The following is a 23,297-nucleotide window of genomic DNA, read 5'->3' as shown; positions in this document are numbered from 1 at the left end:
CCTTGCTCAGACATCATAAAATGTCTGATATGCTTGCTATGTCAATAGAAATATATATAAGCCCATGCAGACAAATATACTTAGAAGTGTTTGCATTTGTCTGTGGTGAAAAGTGTAAAATTGTGTGGCCTGGCACTGACCTTGTGATATACCCATTAAGTCCTTAATTATATATAGTATTTTCTAAGTGTCACAGTGCCTGCATTTATAGCTCAGTAGTAGATGGTTGTATGGACACATTCTGAACATTATTCTCTTCAATGACAGCCTTACAGTCTTGGCAAAACACCTCAGCTTTTACCCTTTGGTATTTCCAAAACAACTTTCATCAAGTGGTACGACTATTTCCAAGCTCCTGTTTTCTCAGTGTATTTTTGTCTTAAGTGAGAGTAGTTAGTTTATTAATTTCCCTCAAAAAGAAAGCCTCCTCCTGCACCAGTAACTTCAGTGTGTGGATGCTCCACTGTTCAGTGTCCTGTTTGTTATCTCACTGCAGATCTCAGTGTACTGCTAACGAGCCTCTATCATCCACCACTTATTTCCTGTCCACTTGAGAAATCCTTAACATGAAATTACCTTTCACAGTATCCTACAGGATTCTTCCTAAAGAATAAGGTATTTCTACACATCAAATCCCACCAGACATTACAGGCTTGATTTTGTAATTACTACAGGCTCAAAATCAATAGTCAGTGATCATATTCATAAACCTGTTGATCTCTTGTGGGATGAAATGGGACAACTGAAAACTGTTGTCTGGAATGAGAGTGTAGTATGTGATTAGCTTTCCCAGTTCCCTTGGAAGTTATTTATTTCAATTAAAATGAGAGAAAGGAAGAGAAAGCAGAAAGAAAAAAGCAGAAAGTGATTAAGGTACCTCCTTGGTGGTGAAATTCTGTTCCACTAAGGACAGCAGAACTATTCTCACTTTGAATGCAGCAGGATCACAGACTAATTCACACCCTCGGTGTGGGTCCTCAGGCAGCAGAGTGGGTCACAGAGACAGCAGTGTACCACATGGTGATTGATGTTCCTGAAACCATGAGCATTTTAAATCATACCATGTCAGACTTGAGGCTGTCAGTGATGGAAGTGAATGCTTTCCTTACACTAATGCTTCAACCTCTGTTACTCTAAGAACTTAAAACTAGCAAGTAAATGTTACTTCAGGTATCAGCTCTTAACAGAAGCCTCCTCTGAGAAGCAGCTATCCTCTTCATAGATCCCAGAGAATAAAATGCTGCAGTTTGGAGATGCCATTCAGAGTACTCAGCTGTTGAACATCAGAGTGAGGGAGAAAGAATGTGACAAATGTTAAAAAAAGTCTCTGAGGAATATGCTAAGAAAGTATCCCATTCCCAGTTTCTGTTTTCCTATAAATCTTGAACAAGTCAACACTCCCTTAAGCAATTAAAAAAAGGTATCTCAGTTTAGTTAAGCTCTTTTTGGCTTACGAAATTTGTTGTGCTCATTTAGGATCTAACCACATAATCTATGAAGAGTCCTACATTCACCTTCTAGAGCTATATCCTGTTTCACTCTGCTGGTTTTAAAATGAGAATTACATGTTGCTGTCTTCAGTGGAGCTGCTTTTTCATCTTGGCAGAAGTTAAATCAGCATGTCTGAATCTGAATATAAATCAAAAGCTGTATGTTTAATCCACAGAGATCTTCTATTTGTGCCACCAATGCTATACTTTCCTACAAGAGATGCAAACAATTTCTAGGCCATATTATATAATACTAAGCTGAGTTTACAATTATCAGTCAGAACATTATTTGAACTTTTCTGACATCTGGTAAAGAATGTGAACAATATGACTACATATATAAGGTGAACAAAACTTACTTTTTCCATCTCAGTACCAGCACAGCCTGTTGCAGTTTGAACAGCAATAAGTCCATCAGCTAACTAACCACAGTGATTTTCCTGATTTTATGTGTTAAATTAAAATTACACAAGTATCCAACTTGATTATGTTCCTACCTGGACTTCTGCCTCTCAGTTACAGACAGTTGCTTAATTTAGGTCAAGTCAGATAAAACGGTGAAGTGAAGCTCTTAAGTACTTGAAGAAGAACATTAATCATGGTTTTACATTGTAATCAACTTCTTGAGCTAAAATCAACCCGGTCTTACCAGAAACTGTGAAGGTTCTCCTAAGAATCACTGACAAAAGTATCAATCAAGAAAGATATTGATACAAAATGTTGTTCTGCCTTTTCAAAACCAGCACCTACAAAAAAAGAAATATTCTACTGCATGTAGAAAATGTAAAAAACCTGATTAGCCTCTGTTATACAATAATCACACTTGTGTGCACAGTCAACTGAAAGTAGTTAAGAGACTCCAGATACTTCATCTTGAGATAAATGGAATTTTATTTTTAGGGAGAGAGTGATTTCTCTTTATAATAAATGTAAAAAAGTGCAATATTTTAATTATTTACTGCATGCAAGTCATCTTTTTTTGTTACCATCATATAAAGTAATCTCATGTAATAACTTATCTCTGAAAGAATACATTTAAACTTACTGTCTAATTAATGCATCTCTTGAGTGCTAGTCTGATCATCGCATTAACCACCTAATACAGGACTGTGGGAAAAAAAGCCAGTTTTCAGTAACATCTTAGCAAACACAGTTCTCTATTGACAATGTAAAATGACATATTAAAATGGGTATTTTGGCCCAATTTGGCCCACATTAGCCTACTATATCCTTCGATTGACTGTATAACAGCTATAGTGTTATAGGTGTTTTTTTTTTCTGAAATGCCTGTCCACAAGGCTAGCTGGATCTGACCCCAGTTACAGGAACTTTCTCAAGATATTATTTTTCACAATTTATAATTTAGCCAGTATCACCAATTTTGTAATCATTACCAGAACTGAATCTGATACATCAGGCAACCTTCTCTTCATGGCTAACAGGAATTTAAAAAAATAATAATCAGAACAATGTGGCAGGAGAAACATGAAATAAGACTGAGAAAAAAGTGGTCTTCAGTTGTACTACACTCCATCAGTTGTTGTATTTTAGCTGATCAATTAATATTTAATTCACAAGGACTGGAAAATATTCCAGAGTGTACACAGATAAAGCCATACTATAGAATGATTTTCTTTAGATGGAGGGAAGCAAGTAGTCAGTATGATAGACAAGTCTGAATGGAGAAGGAAGGAGTGGCATGGACAGGGATACAGTACACGCACAGTGACAAGGCATTTTAAATAGCTTAAGGTAGGAAACACTTAATTTTTAAAGTATCTTCTTGGAAATTAGCAAGAACTGGTTTTTTACTGTGAAAAGTATGAAAGTCCAACTTCAATCTTTCTCTGTCCACAACACCAAGTGTGACTTGGCTTTAGTCTGGATGCATTTCAACTTAGTCCGTATGTACACAAACTTGTTACTCTGGGGAGTGGGTGTGTTTTCTTTGTCCTGTAATTTCTTTTTTTCTCCTTCCCCAGGATACTGTATCAGGACCTTTCAAAGTGAAAAGAGCAATCTTTCTAAGCCAGAATAAGCACAAAATTAAAGTTTTGGGTACTACACACTGTTCAGATCTAGGGTTTAAAGGGAAGGGAGTGTTACTCCCTTTTTTCTTAACCGCTAAGCATTTCTGGCCACCACACAGTTCTATTTCTTCCACTTTGTTAACCTAGTGCTTGTCTGATTGTTCATTTGCCTAATTGGCTGAAACCCCCCAGAATGAAATTACTGAACCAGCCATGCAAGAAAAGCAAAAATGAGTGGGCTTTTTTCACCCAGTTTATTAGCTGGCCAAGTGGCAGAGTTGACACAACGTGAGAGCTGGGAACTGAGGATGTCTTGGATGGTGGTTCCTTTTGGTAGCAATGAGCTATGAGAGGGGGCCAGCTCTCTTCATGCAAGATATTGCTCCTGGATGAACTCTGGAGGAGCTAAACACTGTGTATCTTGTGGTGGTCTACAAATATCCTGGTGCTCCTGGGTGCTGGGGACAGCATCTGACAAAGCAGCTGGCAACTGGGTGATGTGATCATAGTATGTGATGCAAGGTTTTATCACAGCTATGCACCATTTATCACACACACAGTTTGTACATATATTTCACATGTCTAAATATCACCATTTACACTGTATTTTTGTTGACACTATCTTCACTGATAAAGAAAGATAAAATAAATCCTTTCCCTCAAACACTCTTCCTTACATTCTTCAATGCAGTAGAAAAATCAGGAACCACTCATTCAAGCTGCTACTTAGGCACACTGTTTGGACTCAAAAGGATCTTAGAGAGAAAAAGCTCATTTTTGCAACTTTCCTGAAATTCTATTCCTTCAGTAAAGAAAATCTGATGTCCACTGACTGTTGATCAGATATGAGCCAGACTCCTGAAAAGCAACAGGGAGGCAGCTTTTTCCTATCATCACACAGGAAGACACAAAAGAACTGTCTGTTTCTGCATTACTACTGCATTTAGCCAAAATGCTTAAGAAATTCACCTGGTTGTCCACAAATTCGGAAAATTTTCTATTAGCGAGATACAGACTACTATTTCTTTCCCTCATGCTTCTGAATTCCTATTGTACACAAGCCCCAAAATCCCGTTAATAATACTCTCAAATGGCTGTCTCCATTGTAACAAACCTTACATGTTCTGGCCATAAAAAGATTTATCTGGGAAATTTAATATTTAGACAGTGAAGACAGAACATGAATAATTGCAAAGCAATAATGAAACCATACATCTGCCCAGCACTGACCATAACAAGCAGCATTTTTGAAGAATAATAAACCCAAATATAACTTAAAATAGTATTTCATAAAAGCTAAATTTCAAGGAATGGAGATACTATAGTGTGATGTTATGGACACAAATACTATATTTTTAACCAGCAACATTTTTTAGGGTCAGTAACTGTACAGTATTAGTTGTTTCTGTTAAAAAAAAAACAACTTCTGTGCCTCAAACAACACATAATACATGCATTTAAATTACTCTTTAGGAACAGCAAATGGTCTTTATTTTTAAATACTGAAAGTTTAAAAATGTATCTGACATCAACTCCACACCCTGCAAAGAAAACAAAAAACTAACAAACAAGATTTAAAAAAAAAAAAAAAAAAAAAAAAAAAAAAAAAAAAAAAAAAAAAAAAATTGGTCAAATTAGGATTTCCTGCAACATGGTTAATGGAGGAATCCAGCAACAGATTTCAGCTTAGACTGTGTTTAAAAAAGCAAAACAACAAACCAACAGATTTACAGTGAGATTCACCTGGCTGCCTTTATATTTGTCACACTGTCTTAAAAATCTCCCTGTATTCTTTCCTTTACTGCAGAATGGCTACTGTGGAAAAAACTGGAGTGAAACTTACAGTAAAATCCCTTTAACTAGCTAAATTGTGATCCTCAGTGATTTGTGGACTATACAGAAATGCTTCTGGTTTGACTGATGAAACTCAAAACCAAGAATCAAAAAACGAGGAAATAGCAGTCAGGTTAAGCATATGGTTTTGCAAGATCTCTACTAACTAACAAACTGGACAGGAACAGATAGCTTTATTTGTTTAATGCGTATGAAATTTTAGAATTTATGGTTTACGTTAAAAGAGAGACCATATTTACAAAAGTTTGATATTCTAAAATACCACAGCTAATTACACCAGGAGATTTTATTTTCCTAACCTATGTCTTTCTCTCCAAAACATACTCACTTTACAGGTCTCTTAGCTAGAGGTAGGTCATTCACAGGCCTTGCTAATACGCTGTGCATATTAACACTTGCTCGCTAACGTAACAGTCTGCAGGATAACCAAGCACAGATCTCCAAGAACAGCAGCACATGTAATAAATTAATTGGGTAATTTTTATTTTTCTCATGTGGATTAACATGTCTTTACTTTTTCCTAATAGTTTTTTCTTTTGTGAAGAATGTGTAACAAGGTCATGAGGTTGAGTAATCTCAAAGTCTTCCTCCACACCTTACAACCAAAAGCTGGAAGTCTAGCAAATGTCTTTATATGCAGCCCTTTTCTCCCCATTTAGAGTTTTTGCTAATCATGCAGTCAATTCTGACTGATATCCAGCATAAAAAGTCTCTTCTCCACTTTCAAACTTAAAAAAGTAATTCACAATCATGTGGCAGTATGATTAAAAATTACGGTCCATACACCTTGACAATCAAAAGAGTCTGAATTATAAAAAGTAAACTGCCCTTAAAACTGCACCATCCTGTATTTGTAAGGATCGTGCCAGTTAAATTTGTGAAAAAGGCAAGTTTCAGGTTTCTGTAAAACATGTACTACAGCTTTTTTGTGCTAATGAACACCTAGAACACACAGATTCCCAAGAAAGACGTAATCCTTCCCTCCTCCCCCATTTATGACATTCAAAGAAACCACATAATTTTGGCAAAGTTTAAAGGGTTTCTGGTTTCTGTCTTGATATTTTTTGCCTTTAGCTTCATCTTAGAGGCACAAACTTCTGGACACAAGCACTATAAGGCATAATAGAAACCACCAAGTAAAACAACAGCAACAACTACACCACCACCACCACCACAACGCAATATACTGCAAGTGGGAACAGCTGCGTCATTCAAGAAGGAAATGGTTTTGTAAACTGTCACACTGCAATGCTGTGTTAGGTGATTCATGTAAAGCTTGCCTTAGCATGCCCAGTTTCTTGGGGGGTTTTGTTGTGGGTTTTTTTTTCCCCCCCTTTCTATTTTTTTTTCTCAGAATATGCTCAAATGACTTAAACATCGCCACAGGTTCAACTTACCTAAAAATACATCAGAAGTCGCCCAGTGGCACACACTCCTGAAAACTTTTGCAATCACAATATAACTATAAAGCATGAGTAAGCTTTTGTTTGTTTTTATACAAAACTCAGAACCACATTTCCTTCTCCCCTATCCAGTATCCTATAACAAAACAAAACAAATGAAGAAAAACACACAAACAAACCCAAACCTTTGTTAGACACCATTATCTTTTTTTCTTTTTTTCTTTTTTCTTTTTTTTTTTTTTTTTCTTCTTCTTCTTTTTTTTCATTTCTTTTTTTTTGGCTACAGTTCCACTTATAGCACTGAATCCAGTGTGGGCAACCCATTCCCAGGTTAAAAGAAGGGACATTATCAACAGTGGAACTGTGAAAACAGAAGCTCTGCTGCATTTATAGCAAGAACAGGACCAGTTTCGTAATGCTGTATGTAAGAGCCACTGCTCTGATCCCCTATTCAGAATGTCAGTGTCACTTTTTACAAACTGCTTTACCTGTATTAAATAAAATGTTTTAACTCCTTGAAAACAGTAATAATAGTGATTTTTTTGTTGTTGTTATTGTTGTTATATCCAAGGTTCCTGCATTTTCTGAAAGATTGATTGACCTGGTGTTTCACATTTTTTCATGGCATTTTTAGGGCAACAGCATATACCCATTAATATTTAAGTATAGTGGTTTGAAATATCTCTAAATTTGCTTGTCTAATAAAACCTTTGAGAAAAGTAACCTAAGGGGAATCTGCCAAATATAAATTAAATTCAAATTTAAAAGCTTAAATTCCAATCCTGGATATAACAAAGTAAATTATTCTAGTAAGATTGGTTTCTACACCTGTAATATTGCCCTGAAAAGACTTAAGCACTGTCTTGAATGTGAATGGTCTCCGTCTGGGTGTCTTCAATTTACTTCTATTCAGGAATGTGCAAATGATTTTATACAGCACAATGCTAGTACCACTCTGTACTACAGTAATTTTTTTTGTTTGTTTTGTAAATAAAAAACAACAAATCCCTAGTCAGAAATAAACTGACAAAATTTACATTCTTCTCTCTTAAAAAAGTAAATAAAATAACATTATTTAAAATGTGAATTAGCTATAAGACATACAATACAATTACATAGATACATATCAATACAGCACATTCAATTTGCCAAAAATTAATGATTACAAAGCCAATATGGATGCTGCCATATATATATATATAGATGTATGTACAATGATTATAGCATTCATAATTGCACTATACCTACAACCAGTTTTAAATTACAAGGTGTTTTAAGAGGGAGCAAAAAACAGCAACTGTTCTTACTATTGTTGTTTTGGAGTCGGGAAAGTAAAGGATGAAAAATGTCTCATTAGTATTTATTGTTAACTTTGGTAATCAACTAATAAGCCATTATTTTTTTTTCCACCTCCCATCCGCTGCTATGAAGCAGTAATTTCTGTGTTAAGTGCACTCTAGTGCTACTTGGCATTGCAGATGATCAATCCAATTCATGCCTGAACTCAAAGTTTTCCGTAGCTTGCTAGATATCATGCACCTGGTCAAAAAACACCTTTCAACCCAAGCTGCAGAACAAAGGGTCATCAATGCGTGCTGCATTTTTGTGGTTAAAAAACTGCACATTTAAATTTCAAGAGTTATTTTCTCAATGTTTCACTTACATTAATAAATTTCTTCTAAAGAACACTGAGAGAGGCTGTTTTTCATGAAAGCCCATCAAATGTCTGTGAATCAGTTAGTTAACAAGAGACCTTAAAAAGAAAGGCTCCTGAATGTGATCTCTCATGAATAGTTTTTCTTGTTATACAACTAAAGGTGCCTTGATATTATTACAGAAAACTCTCTCATGCCATATCTGACATAAGGAGATATTTAAACTATCTTTAAATTAGTAGACCACATGCGTGTGCATGTTTTTGGCATGGTACACGTTCTAAGAAAGGGAACATAGAAGCTGAAACTCTTTTACCATTTGGCAGTTGATTCAATCAGGTCAGTTCCCAACCAATCAGTCTGGCATTTCAATCAGTATCTTATGTTTCAAGAGCACTGTTTTTATAAAAAGCCAAATTTGGCAACATTAAATTTATAAAATAAAAATAATTATTTTACTGTGGAAAAAAGAACACTTAGAAAAGCCCTAACTTAAGAAAAAAAACCCCACACAACTGAAAAAAAAAAAAAAATAACCCACTGTTTCAGGCTGTAGCCATTGGGGAAATGTAGTGTCAATGACATTTCTATTTGGCATCTCTGAGTAAAGTAAAAGAGAAAAAAAATGGCACATGGCAATCAAAAAGAGATTCTAACATATTTCACGTACTTCCCAGGTTGTGTCTTAGTTATTTCATTACTGTCTTCTGTGCACCTTTCCAAACTATGAAAATACAATTAAATTTAATATCCATGGATAACTGTAATTCTATTTTGCCATCTCAATATTCTAGTCCAAAAAGCGAAGACAGAATGAAAACACCTATGTCAAAAATTTAAAAATCACAGTATCAATACTTTTGATTCTTCAGAGACACTACATACTGCAAAATCAGAATGACTGATGACTTAAATTCTCATGATAGTATTTTCTTGTCCAAATCACCAAACAGAAAATATTTCACCCAGGAATGCAACTGGGAAAAAAAAGGCCATTGTACCTTGTAAAAGATAAGGAGGGGAGGGGAGGGGAAGGAGAGAGAGAGAAAGGGTCAAGGAAAAATGAAAGCAGCTTGATTTTGCTTCAATAGCAAAAAACTGCTGTTTTGTAAATGTACGACTGAGAATTTAAAACACATTGAGTCACAAGGTTTTGCCTAAAAAAAATGAGGAAATGTGCTGTGAATGTACTTCAGCATCTTTTAGTTTTCCTCCATACAGTTTAAATAAAATCATAATATTAACTACAAACTCTGTGGACATTCAGAGAGTCCAGGCCAGCAATAAATTAGTATTACGGAAATTGTTTTCACAGATAATGCAGTCCCTCTTGTACATTTTTAATCACACAAAGTTGGTTTTGGAGGGCCTTCTAGGCACAGTTAGACCAGGTTGTACTCCTTTAAGTTTAACTGTAGGATTGTGTCCTTGACAGCAGCAAAGACGAAGCGGATATTCTCTGTGTCTGTAGCACATGTGAAGTGGGAGTAGATAATTTTGTCACTGTCTGGATTGAGGTCTACAAACATCTTCAGGATGAACTCTCGTGCCGCTTGTGCATCCCGCTGTGGTCCTGATAAACAGGAAGAGAAAGTCAGTTTTCCAAAAGTCAATCCATATTTGAACTTCTATATCAGAAAAAATAAAAGGTCCCACTGTGAGATCCATTTTAGTATGTAGCACAATGAAGCTCTACCCTAAACTGGTTTACCACTGTCACCAATAGAACATCATTCACTTTAGTGATAATAAAATACACGTGCTTTCCAGCTGAAGGTGCTTGACCGCAAAGGCTCACGTTCTAAAAAACCCACTCGTTATCTAAGTTATGCTGTATAATAATCATAAGGTCTCTCAAGCAAACCAAAGTGAGTACTCAACACTCCTACAGCTTCTAAATTGCAACAGGGTCTACCCTTTGGCTTGGTCACTCACATTCTGGACCTGCTCCAGCACCTCAATCTCCTTCCTGAACTGAGGGGCCCAGAACTGGACACAGGACTCGAGGTGTGGCCTCACCAGGGCTGAGTACAGGGGCAGAATCCCTTCCCTGGACCTGCTGGCCACACTGTTCCTGACACAGGCCAGGATGCCAGTGGCCTTCTTGGCCACCTGGGCACACTGCTGGCTCATGTTCAGCTTCCTGTCAATCCAGACTCCCAGGTCCCTCTCTGTCTGGCTGCTCTCCAACCACTCTGTGCCCAGCCTGGAGCTCCCCATGGGGTTGTTGTGGCCAAAGTGCAGGACCCGGCACTTGGCTGTGTTGAACCTCATCCCATTGGAATGAGCCCAACTCTCCAGTCTGTCCATCAACTGCACTACTAAAAGCCTGCATCCAAATTTGTTTACCTAATCACACCTCTACTGACTACTATAATTAAAATTTTTGATTGAAGTTAAAGTATGGAAAATTAAGGTTAGAATGTGCATGACCTCAGGACTTCAGAAAAAAATAAAAAAGAATGAGCCAGTCTTTAAATTTAAGACTGCAAAATGGTTGTGAACTAAATAATACAGAAACTTGGAAAAGAACTGCCATACAACGTACAACAATCCCTGTTGCCTTCCCACTACTCCCTAGCCTACAGCTTTTGCTAAGTGTTTCCATGTGAGCCATTCAAAATCTATGTAAGAAGCACTACATCAATATTTTTCAGTTCTTTTCCTCCCAGCCATGGTCACTCATAATGCTGTTACACTGTGCAGCAGAATTGCTCAGCTTAGTTTAATCAGCTCAATTTGCCATGCTGGCTAGCAGGTCTCCTCCTCATGCTACTTTTTCCCATCTGTCTAGCATTTGGACAACATTATTAAATTTGCCATTGCTGCAGTGTAGATAGGACATGAGTTTTGGTATCATTGTACTTACCATCATACTCCGGAAAATAATCAACTAGATGGGAGTACATAATTTTCTCCTCTAGGAGATCTTTTTTATTTAAGAACAGAATGACTGAAGAGTTCTGGAACCATGGATATGTGATAATTGTCCTAAAGAGTGCTTTGCTTTCTTCCATTCGATTCTGGAATAACAGAGAGAGCAGAATTTTGTTGGTCATGGAATGATTTAATTTTCTTTTTATTTTTCAAATTTTGTTAAGACAATTTCACTCTACCTGGTAAACAGATCCATAGCATATTTTGCACCTTCCTATCAATATGTAGGGTTCAAGTAATTAAGTCACAATTAATAAGTAAGCTGTTAGCTAAACAAGTAGGGATTTTCCTTTTGCAAATTCAACTGTTCAAGTGCAAGTACACTTTACAACACAGGCAATGAACATGAAAACTGTAACAGGTAAATTTGTTAAGTCTGAGTACACAAAATTATGACCAGCCAGCAAACTGGTGGCTACTGAATTGGTTCACAGTATGGAACAAATGGAATCTCAGATTGGTAGCATATTGAATTAATTCATGGTAGGAACAAGTATACCACAAAAAGATATAATAAAGAATTCAAGGTCTAAAAAGATTATTTTATAAGCCTTTCCCAAACCTTTAATGCAGAGTTAGACAATTTTTAGAAAGTCAGCTTCAAAATCTTTGCAAGTATGTTCAGAGCCTGAGAAAATTTCATCAACACCAAAGGCTTATGACAGAACAAATTAAAAATCTGTAAGCTTCCAAATTTGCCTTTACTTTAATTGATTAGCTGGTCCTGAAAACAACTTTGCATCATAGCTAAAATATAAGAGAAACACAGGGTTCTACTTGTAATACTTTTCTGTTACTGTAAAATTGTTACAAATTAATACAGTTCTGAAGAACTGTAAGGTTGCCATGATGTGGTTAATACAGAGTCACAACAAATGGAGTTCAAAACAAACATATTAACTTACTCCCTTTACTATTATTTAAGCTTCAGCCCCCTGAAAAAAAACCCCACCAAGTAGGGTCCCAGAGAGTAACAGTAAGATGAATCTTGCAGATTCTGCTGCTGTTGGGCCATAAAACAATCCATCAGATATCTCAGTTTCGTATTAAGTAACTGTACTTGCATTAATTTGTGTTTTAGAGAGACACAAAAAAACCCCAAATGTAAAAAAAATAAAAACAAAAAAACCCAGACAAACCGACCAACACAATAGAACCAAACCCAAAAAATCAAACCAAAAACCCCCCAAATAAACCCCAAAATTATTCTGTTTTATGTAAGTTGATGTTTTGGTCTCATGTCTTAAGATTTTACCACATGCTGGAGTGGTGGGTAAAATAGTCAAAGAAAAACACAGACAGAGAAGGTAATGCAGAGGAGTAAAATCTTTCTTGTAATCAGTTTGTATGACTCACAATTATTTCAATGGTGCCAGGATTTCAGTCAGAGAGGAGAAAAACTGAAATGTCAACAGAGCTGAGCACAAAACTCAAGTCCTTTGAATAACTCTTAATCAGTCTGTGTTTTGTTCTCAACATTTCACACAGCCTTTGTTAAACAAGAAAGGTGATGTGAACTACACAGGATATTTTTCACTTTTACAGCTGATGAAAGAGAGAAGGCAATATAAACTTACAAATTACTTCAAATTAGAAATGTTTACTGAACCTCATTAGCACTTGATATATTCTAGTGTGTCATCTAGAAGGTGAAACAGCATTATGACTCAATTAGTAGTTTCTTTGGCAATAAATTTGTTAGCTACTGAAAATCGTCAGTAACAAAAGTGAACAGAAAACACAACAAAATAACTTATCTAGAGTAAGTGTACCTGCTTTTGACAAAAATCCTTCAAGAGGGCTGCAATATTTTCTTCTATAATGCTATTTTTTCCCCCATACACATAACACAGAATTACAAAGACAAAATAAATAAATCCATTTAGGTAAATTTATGACCCTTCCTCCAAGAAAGCTCAAGAAAACTGTGTTCTGCAAATGTTTTTATTATACCCAGAGTACATTTTCATTTTCTGCTTGAAATGGATGCCAAACAAGATGAAGCAGAAAAGGCATGCAGACTAAAGCTACATTGATATCATGCCTAAAAACATTTCTGGCATCTGATCAGCTAAAACATTAACCCTGTAAGTGGTGTGTATCACAGAAGTATCAGGAGACATCCATAATAAAAAAAAAAATAAAATCGTGTCTTCAGTGTAAGAAGAGTATATCTTGGATGATCTATTGACTATGAATACTGTATAGTATGAACTGCATTTCAGAGTCACTTTTTTCCTATAATAAATGTCTCTCAAATCCTCTCATATTTGATTTGAAGTATCTGATTTCAGCATCTCCTTGATGAGATATCTACCTCCACACAACAAGCAGATCGGAGATGACATAGGTTTCCATGATTTTAAGGATAGTTCAATTAATTCAAAACCAATCTGGGATGCCTACTAAGAAGGGAGTATTGTAAAAGAGCTGCTTAGAAAAAAATATTGTTACAAAGGAAATAATTACAGCTTTGAGAAGTTAACAAAAGTAGTCAGGAAGTACAGCCTAACACAACCAAAAAAACCACTTGAACTGCTTTAAAAAAAAATACATAGTTCAGGATGTCAGCAACTAAGTCAATAAAACACTATGGGATTATCCCAGTTGCATTCACTTCACTGTGTTCTTTAGCACAATCAAAGCTTCATTTCATACAGAAGCCATTTATCCCCAGAAGTCATCCAGTTAACAATGGTTCCAGGAAGAGTCAGGCTAAATCTGAATCTATTCCTGATTCTGGGAGAGTACCCTTTAATGAGGCAACAGCAGTTGACTGCTGACCTTGCTAATGTTGTCTTAAATTATCCAATCCTAAACAAAATTACCTGGGAGCCACGGAATGTGGGAAAAGATAAAAAATTCACCACATAAGTAAAATTATTTTTTATGGTACAGTGATCTTGCCCTCTACAGTCATACCAGCTGAGAATACTGGAAAGGTAAGGCAGTAAAATCTTGCACACCAAATGGTAACTGAGGTACAGCAACTACCTCAGTGTATGGATTATTTCAGAGCGTACATCACTACTGAACAGCACTTACCACACCTCCACTGGCAGAATAAAGTAACCAGCAGGGATTAAGACATTAGGAAAGCTGCAGGTGCATTTAGAGTAGACATTTAAGAGAAAATTCTTCACTATGAGCATGGTGAGACATTGGAGCAAGTTGCCAAGGGGAGCAGTGGAGCTGCTTCCTGGCCTTGAAAGTATTCAAGGCCAGGTTAGATGAGGCCTCAAGCAGTGTGGTTTATTGGGAGGAGTCCATGCCCATGAAGAGGGTTGGGAAATAGGTGGTCTTTAAGGTCCCTTCCAAGACAAACTGTCCTACAATTCTACATTTTTCTAAGAAGTGGGCAAAGGATGACAAACTGTCAAAATCTGTTAGGGTCACAGGCCTTAAGATCCACAAATAACAGGTCTATGAATTTTTGTTTAAATCACTGAATCATTTGAAATCATTCTCAAGAAAAAGACCATAAAATTGTATATTCTGCTCATTCAATAAAAGTGTGGGAAAAAACCTTATGATATCAAAACTTACCATTGAGACATACGTAATAAGATGGTACTGCTATAACTTTAAAAGGAGACATAAGTCAATCGAAGGTGCAGATTTTGCATCATTTATATATTTTAAAAATGTCTTGCAAATATTTCATAAAGATCTTAATGAAAAAAATTAGTTTTCAGTTCATTGCATGACATTTGTAACATGATGTATATACTACTACTATGGTCAGTGGTGTTTCATTGGAAGAAAACCTTAGATGCAACGTCATAGAGGAACTGTCCATGACCTCGTCTGTTTTCTCTGATTATATCAGCTAGTCTAATGAAATTATTGCCTCTTCTTACTGATTCTGCATATTTTAGCATTTTTATTGTCTGCAGGGATCCTCTGAATGAAAAATGTCAGCTGTATCTGACAGCATCACAAATTTACAAGGGTGGTTATTGCAGTCATGTCACCTTGACACCTAAAGATCAAACCAAGGGAACTGAAAATCTGTAACTGAATGTTAACACTGGTGGGGTTTATTGTTGTGAGCTTTTATTTTTCACTCCTGGTTCTTTTATAAGTTTATTATGCATAGAACTAATAATAATATAGTTGACAACTCAAGAGGACTTGGAGAAGGGGGAAAAATTTAATAAACAAACAATATAACTTCATACAAAGGTTGAGCAATATAAACAGAGTGTAAGGAAAACAAGTACCTAGCAAACCCTAAAGAGAAGACATATACTAACTGTAAAGTGACCATAGCTGTATCTGCTCTTGGTGTGTAGTCATAACATAATAAAACCTAAAGAATCTATCTCTTCTGTTCTCTCCCTGTAACTCACACCCTCAGTTGAGTGGCTTTTCCATTTCTGAACCCTTTCTTAGCAAGTAAATAATAATGCTTACCAGCATTATTGCTGGTAATTATGGGAAATCTCACTGGCTTTTTTGCAATCCCTGCTCTTAAGGGGAAGGAAGACAGGTTCTAATTAAATACAAATAAAACTCTCAGCACTTTTAAAAAACTGTTCCAAATGCCAGCATTATAAACTTGAAAATAACAGGTATTATTATGAAAAACAGTTAGACTCTGGCTTCTGCTTTTGAAACTAGTCCACATACTGCATTAACCATTTGCTTTTTAAAATTTTTTTGAACAGAAACCAGAGTAAGAAAGCTTAAAAGAAGGCAAAGGCACAACAGAGAAACAAAGAAATGAAATGTTACAACTTCTGTACTAATGGAAAGTTATAGACTTCCAGGAAAACATGGTAAACTGTATTTTTAATTTAAGACTCTTTTTATTACACTTGTTACTCAAGAACTCAGCATAGCTGTAACAAAGAGCAAGTGTAGTCATGGCAGTAGCTGATATCCAACACAAGCTCTGAAGATGAACATTAGGAGAATAACTAATTTCTTATTAGCATGTAAAGAAGCTGGATTCAGCAAATTCTAACTACAAAAATGGATGCACTTCTGCAGAGCTATACTGCTGCTTATCATTAGGCTTAACTCAAGATCTTGCTGTCAACTGCTGTTAGGAAAGGAATAGTATGATATCATCATATGCTCTTCATTCCTATGTAGCTCTTCCCAAGAGGCAATCTTCTACATTCTTTGCAGCAAGACGTTGGGCTGCCTAAATTTGGAGAATTTTGCCTTTATTTGACCAGAAACTACTCGTTTAAAATTAAAATCAGTAATTGCCAGTTTAGTTCCAAAATCAGGCTCTTCATGTAACAAGAATACTGCTCACACATTCAGGGGTCTGGCCTGACCCAGCCAGGGTCTGGCTTCCTGGATGGCTTCTGAGAAAGAGCTAGGTCTACCAGTAGTAAAACCAGTGCAAGTAGATGACTGACATTACTATTACAATCTATGAGAGCACAGAGAGCATGATTGTGTACATAAGCATCATTAGAGATGCTACTGTACTGCTGATAGCACTAAGCTCCATACAGCATGAATTAATAACAACCTCTCGTTTAATTTGTTTGAATATGAACAGCTGTAAGAGCTCACAGTGACTCACACATCTTCCACTGAAACAATACTTAAATGGCAGCAGTGTTGAGTCAGAAATGTTGGCTGGAAGGCACCTCTGGAGTTCATCTAGTTTTGTTCTTTATTCATTCAAGTAGACTACTACTTGAAAACTCTGAAGCAGGCCAGCCATGGATTTTTCTTTGCAAGTCTTGAAATCCTCTACATATGGATTACAATAACTATAATGTATCGTACACATTATATTGATATTATATTGAAACATATAGTTATGTTTCCTAATACATAACTTGAACTTCACAGGCTGCAATTCATTATATCGTCTACCTAGAAAAGTTTGGCTCCATGGCACATCAGAAACTCTTCAAAGATTTGTTGCTAAGCACCAGTGTCCTCTTTACTAGACTAAACAAACTCAGGTTCCTCACTCTGTCTTCATATATAAGGGTTCTGGGCCCTTCATGACTTTCCCAACAGCTTATGTGATCACGAAATTGTTTTTACAAACTGCAGTTATATCAGAGGGAGAAGAAAAGGAAAGAGGTGGTGATCAAAAATTGTGATATTTTGTCGCTTAGATATGTACTATGTAGTTGTTTTGCAAGAATGGAAAGATGTCCTAGAGATTTTTTAGTAGATTTTTATCTGCTTGAGCAAATACAGTAATTTAGGTCCTGAGCTTACTGTAACAGATTAAACATTCTAACGTGGCTTCACTATTTCAATTTAGAATGATTCAAGGATTAATAAAAAAATACGAAGCAATTTATTTGACTAATCAATCTCCCCTTAACCTTGTGCAGGGATTTCCTGTCTCTGTTTAAGACCAAATCAGCTTTTATGGATCTCGTGGCAGAAAAAAATATTGTTGGATAATTTCTCCAACAAAACCACTTATTATTCTCTGTTTTTCTGTTGCCAATGATAGCTCATACCATTGCAGGGTCACCATTTTCCTTTATTAATCACGCAGCATTATTGCCACAATATTTTATATTTGTTTAAGTAAAGAATGTTTGATAATACAAATTTGTTGAATTACTCACTGTTATGAAAAACAGTTACCCTTAACCAGATGCACTTTTTGTTATGTAAGAAACAATAACAATCTTGTTATGTTTCATGATACAGTATTTTTACTGGAAGTAGGGATAGGATTCAAGGAGTATAGAAGAAGGCCAGCACTGGGGATCTGACCTTCCGTCAAATGCAGTGAGAAGGAAGCCCTGCCAAACTAAGCAAGACAGTGAGGCTGTATGAAAAGAGGACAGGAACAGTGGGAAGCAGGCAATATTTAATAGTTTGTTTGTTCAAGTGCTAGGTCTGATTTTATGAGCCAGCTTGAACTCACCTAATTGCCTCCAGAAAAATATTACTTTGGCTTCAATGGAAAAAGCTGCAGAAAGAAATCTGTGAATAACTAATATACAGGAATGTGCAGCTGGAGCTGTCTCAAAACGTTCTCGGTAGCTGACAGCATTCTCAGCAATGATGCCAACCAATCTTCACATCAACCCCCTCTGACAACAGCAGCAGCAGCAGCAGCAGCAGCAGCAGCAGCAGCCATGGCTTTGCAGGCAGCTGACACAAAGAAAATGAGCATCAAGACCACTGTTTTCACAACCCTCCGCAGTCTGCTGGCCTCACTGCCCCACTTAAGTCTGTGGTCAGTTCCAAACTGGGGCTACTCAGATTTTCTCATCATGATTTACAGATGCCAGCATAAAATTCTCCTATCTTTCACACAACATGGCATAGCCACTAGTCCAGTGCAAAAATACTATCAAAAAGCACAGAATAAAAAATACAGCAGACAAGACGCCACAAGAGACTGAGGAGAGTTGTTGTGAAAATACTGGAAAAGCACTAAATCAGTATTTACAAGCTGTATCAGTTGGTACCCAGTGAAGGGAAAGCAGCATTTCCCAGCCAACAAGCAGTGCTTTGAAAGAAAAGACCAAGTAAAATATTAATCTGAAGCAACACAGAAGTAGTGAAGTTTCACTGATTAATGTCTTTTCATTGTCTAGAGTGGCATCTAGTGGGCATACTGTAAAATTTACATATTAAATAAAAATGCAGCATCTAATTTTTGTCATAATTATCTGTGGTAATTTAAACAGTGTCTGTTGAAAAAATTAGGATTTCACAGATTTTGAGGGACTGAATTTTGTTGAAATTAAGACAGAAGGCAGTGAGGTGGTAAACAAAATGCATTTTTCCTTCAACAGCGTGCACTGTGTATATAGATATATTGATATACAGATACATATGGATATATATATACCATATATATATATATATATGCTAGTAACAAATGTGTATTTGAGCATGAGGGCATTCAGAGACAATAACTGTAGAAGAGTTAGTGATGCATGAGTGCTTATTATTTTACCTGGCAAAATCTTCTGTATGTAAATGCTTTTTGTACAATAGTCAGTACTGATTAGCTGTGTCTCCCTACTCCAAAAACAGTTTTCAGCAATTACTTTAGTTGGAGCACTACCTGGCCACCCAAAAAAACCTAACGTGTATTCCTAGGTTAGAAATTTAATAGAGCTGCTACATGAAATAGAGATGCTACATTTTCCTCTGGGAAATAAGAGGAAATCAGAAAGTGGGAGGTAAGTGCTGAGTCTTCTACTATGTAAAAGTAAATACAGTATCAAAACTGGAAGCATTTCAGATTTTTGCCACAGTTTTGCAGCTATACTGGCGTAACTCACCATCTAAGAAAAAACTGGAATGGTTATGCAAATATTTTAAATAGTAATTCCAATGCAGTAAGAGACAACTTCAAACGCAGAGCTCATCAATGATTCCTTTATGTTCTTGACTAGTCTTGAATCTTTCTGCAAACTAGCCTGACAAAAAAAGAAACAAAACAACAAAACCAAAACCAAACCAAAACCAACCAACCAAAAAACAACAACCGAAAAAAACCCCACCAAAAATAAACAAACAAAAAACCACGAAAAAACTCAAAACCAACCAACCAAACAAGAAAACCCTCAAACAAACAAACAAACATAAAACCCCTCCAAGCTGCTGGTAGAAGACCGGAAAGACATCTCTGTATATGAGAACTCCATTTTAAAATCACCTGGGAGAATAACTCTCACATCTCCAACAACTTAAATTCGCAATGCTGCATGTGCAAATATATAGCAAGTTTATGTCCCCTGCAGAGGGACAGATGAACCAAATGACAGCTGAAATCCACCTAATCAAAATTTTTACAAACTGTCAAAGCACAAAAGTACTGTCCAAAAAAAAGTAGCCAAAAAACATGCTCCAAACATTGCTATCAAGTATTTTTTAAATTAGAAAATGGTCGTTACAATAATTTTGATGAAATAACACAAATACCAGAATACTAGTTTTCCTTAATATCTCCATATTCTTGAGAAAAACAGGTAAGAATAATTTAAAATGTCACTGAAAAAGGCAGTTTTCTGGACAGTTATTGAAAAGAAGTAAGTGCAGTTGTCTTTGCCAGGAATTTCTGCCAACAGCAATGTTAACCAGCAGCATTTCTGGCAGCCTCTGCAAGCTGGTTCACAATCGTTCAACCTTCCATTTCCATGATCAACCACCCACTTCAACAAAGAGACAGAGGCTCAGACTCTTCCTTATGCAAATGCTGCCTATTACTGATACTTTACATTCAAAAGATTCTTTATCCACAAACCAACACATGCGTACATGTGAACAGATACAATACCTACTACAGCAACAAGGTTTGGCAGAGGTGGTTAATGTGTTATTTTTTTTAGTTTCCAAATAAACAATGAGTTCTGGAGTTTTTTATTTTCCATGGGAACAACATTGTTACATAACTATAAGACTATCTGAGGATTCAATTGTATCTGGGAGTTTGTACTATTCCTCTGCTCAATTGCTCTAGATTGCTGAATGCTGATGAAAAAAACATCAAAACAGCTTACAGAATTAAGTTTGTTCACAGTGCAGAAAAGAGAAGTGCTCTGATCTCAGTATTGTTTTCTTAAAGGATTTTTAGCCTTCGTGTGAAGCTATATCGGACTTGCCTGTCAATAAGGAACACAAAGCACTGGAAGAGAAGTGGAAGCATGCCCAGATGTGAACAACAAGAGAGTTCTGATGAAGAAAATTAAATACATGCTTCAGATAACTGCCTCCATAAAGAGTGAAAATATTCTGAACTCTGGACTCATGCCACTTATTATTTTCATCACTCATCAAAAGAAAGTGTGACTGGAAAACAGCACAGATTTGTGACTTGTTAATAGATCACACTGACAAACACTACAAAAGTTCCATCTAGGCTTTAGATACTTGTCACTTTTGCAGATATATTTTCTCCAGATGCAAGCCATGAGCAGGTGTGTCTGGATCTACACACCTATATACACACACAAATGGGTTCACACTAAAAATGCCTGTGATGGGTTTCATGTAATTATTTTAATGTCATTTTAATATGTTAGTCTCTAACTGAATTATTTTAATAAAGCCAGTAATGAAAGATCTCTACCTATAAAAAAGCCCGTTTTTGTATAACTACTATAGGTCCATAAGTACTATATGAAATCATATATACCTTGAGACTTATGGTGCGCTAATGCTGAAGAAAAACAGACACAGGCATCAATAAATACCATCCCACACTTTGCCTTTTCCAAGTGCTTAACAAGGTCTGCAAAGATAATGAAAACCTTTTTTACAATGAAACCACATTTTACAGGTACACTGTGATGTCTCTAGTCCTTCAAGTGGTTCCTCGTTCAACTATGAGGACTGGAACACCTATTTGCACTCACTGCACTGAGACCATGAGATTTTATGTGTTTAGAAGAGCCACCTGTGATAAGTATTTAAACGGAGCATATCCTGGAACATGGAGTAATACACTTTATCTAGAAAAAATTCTTCATTTAAGAGAAGAAGTTGATTTTTAAAATGGAAAAGTTATAAATTGCGCTTTTCTGTATTAGATCCATTGGTATAATCCAGAGCAAAAACCTGACCTATAAGACATAATAAACCACAAATTAGTTTACCAGATGATTCCTTAATTTTATCTCGCCTCTAGTTTTGTGAAGACTTCTCTGAAAAAGTGAAAAGGTCAAACATCTGATTAACTTAAACATGTTTCTTCTTCACATCATATGATACTGAGGGATGATTTACTTAATTTATAGTACTATTACTGTAATTAGTTTATTATGTCCTCTGGATCAAATTTTGTCCTAATTTCCACCAATGCATCTAGATAGACTTGCTGTTTTATTAAGGGCAGAATTTGGAACAGTTTGTTATCTCTCATCTCCCATGTATTTAGAAACAGAAAGAGAATTCAAAACTACACATTATCTGGAAATTTAAAATATATATGTCCTTACCAATTTTTCTCATTCTGCATTTGTGCAACAAAATCAGATGCTTAGTTATATACAGTCTTGATATATATTTAGGAGACAAGAGATGATGCTGTTTCTGAGTACTGTCTCTTAGAGGAATAATAGTTCAAGTACAGTTGGGCAGCCATGGTTGCTCTTCTTCAGGCTTGAAGCCCTCAGCTCTCTTAACTGCAGACCTTTGCTGTGGGAATGCAATGCCATGTCTGAATCCTGACTTATTTTCTATGTATGATGTCCCCTCACAGAGTAGTTACATTCCTGCTTCTCCAATGGCATGAAGACAAACAGTTCCCAGCTAAATCCTACACATACCCAGTGAGTAAAAGTCCTTGATAGACACTAGTGAGTCCCCTCAACTCAGTATAGCCTCATCTGATTTGTAAACCAAATGTATTGCTCTTGTATATGCTAAACAAAGTAAGAAATGGACTTAAAATGAGTCTATCAGGCACTACATTTTGAAACACCAATCAAAATTCTTAGGAGCTCTAAAACAACTTCATGATGACGGTCACATAAACACACATGCACCTAGTGGCAAATAATTTTTACAGATTTGTATTTACTCATGTAAACTGAGATTAATGAAACAATGTGGTAACTAAAAAGAATCCTACAAATTATTTTAAAACATAGTCTTTTAAAAAAACATTATGAGGAAAAAGACTTCAGGCAAGAACATGCACTGGACTAATTAGAAAAAGAAAGTAGGTCATTTTACAAAAATCATACTGCTTAATCAGGCCATGAATGCAAACCAAAGGCAGTAGCAGAACACTGCAAGTTGTTGAGTCAGTTCATTTCAGTAAGAGGCACACAGATAAGAGAAGGATTAGATTCTATCATAGTATCACACTGATGGCATACATATGAAAAAAGTAGGGCATTTGCACACACTATATCACTTTGGTGCTGAAATTTTAATACTGTTCCACAATTCAAATGTTAACTGTACAACAGTACCTCTTGGCTGATTACCAGTCTCAGAGTTAAATTACTGGCTTCTCTA

At 36.1% G+C, this 23,297-nt stretch overlaps 1 protein-coding gene across 1 annotated transcript in view; it reads right to left on the bottom strand.

The window, feature by feature from the left end:
* Positions 1 to 4,982: 4,982 nt before the first annotated feature.
* The window catches only part of LOC139789828 (guanine nucleotide-binding protein G(q) subunit alpha), a 111,587-nt gene continuing 93,272 nt past the window's right edge, over positions 4,983 to 23,297 (bottom strand). The window contains exons 6-7 of the mRNA XM_071730909.1: positions 11,302 to 11,455; positions 4,983 to 10,005 (exon numbers count right to left, since the gene is read on the bottom strand). Coding sequence (XP_071587010.1) covers positions 9,815 to 10,005; positions 11,302 to 11,455 — 345 coding nt within the window. The 3' untranslated portion in view covers positions 4,983 to 9,814. The remainder of the gene's footprint in view (positions 10,006 to 11,301; positions 11,456 to 23,297) is intronic.

Source organism: Heliangelus exortis, chromosome Z (genome assembly GCF_036169615.1).
Source record: "Heliangelus exortis chromosome Z, bHelExo1.hap1, whole genome shotgun sequence".
Taxonomy (NCBI): domain Eukaryota; kingdom Metazoa; phylum Chordata; class Aves; order Apodiformes; family Trochilidae; genus Heliangelus; species Heliangelus exortis.
This window is presented reverse-complemented; position numbering and strand designations above follow the sequence as displayed.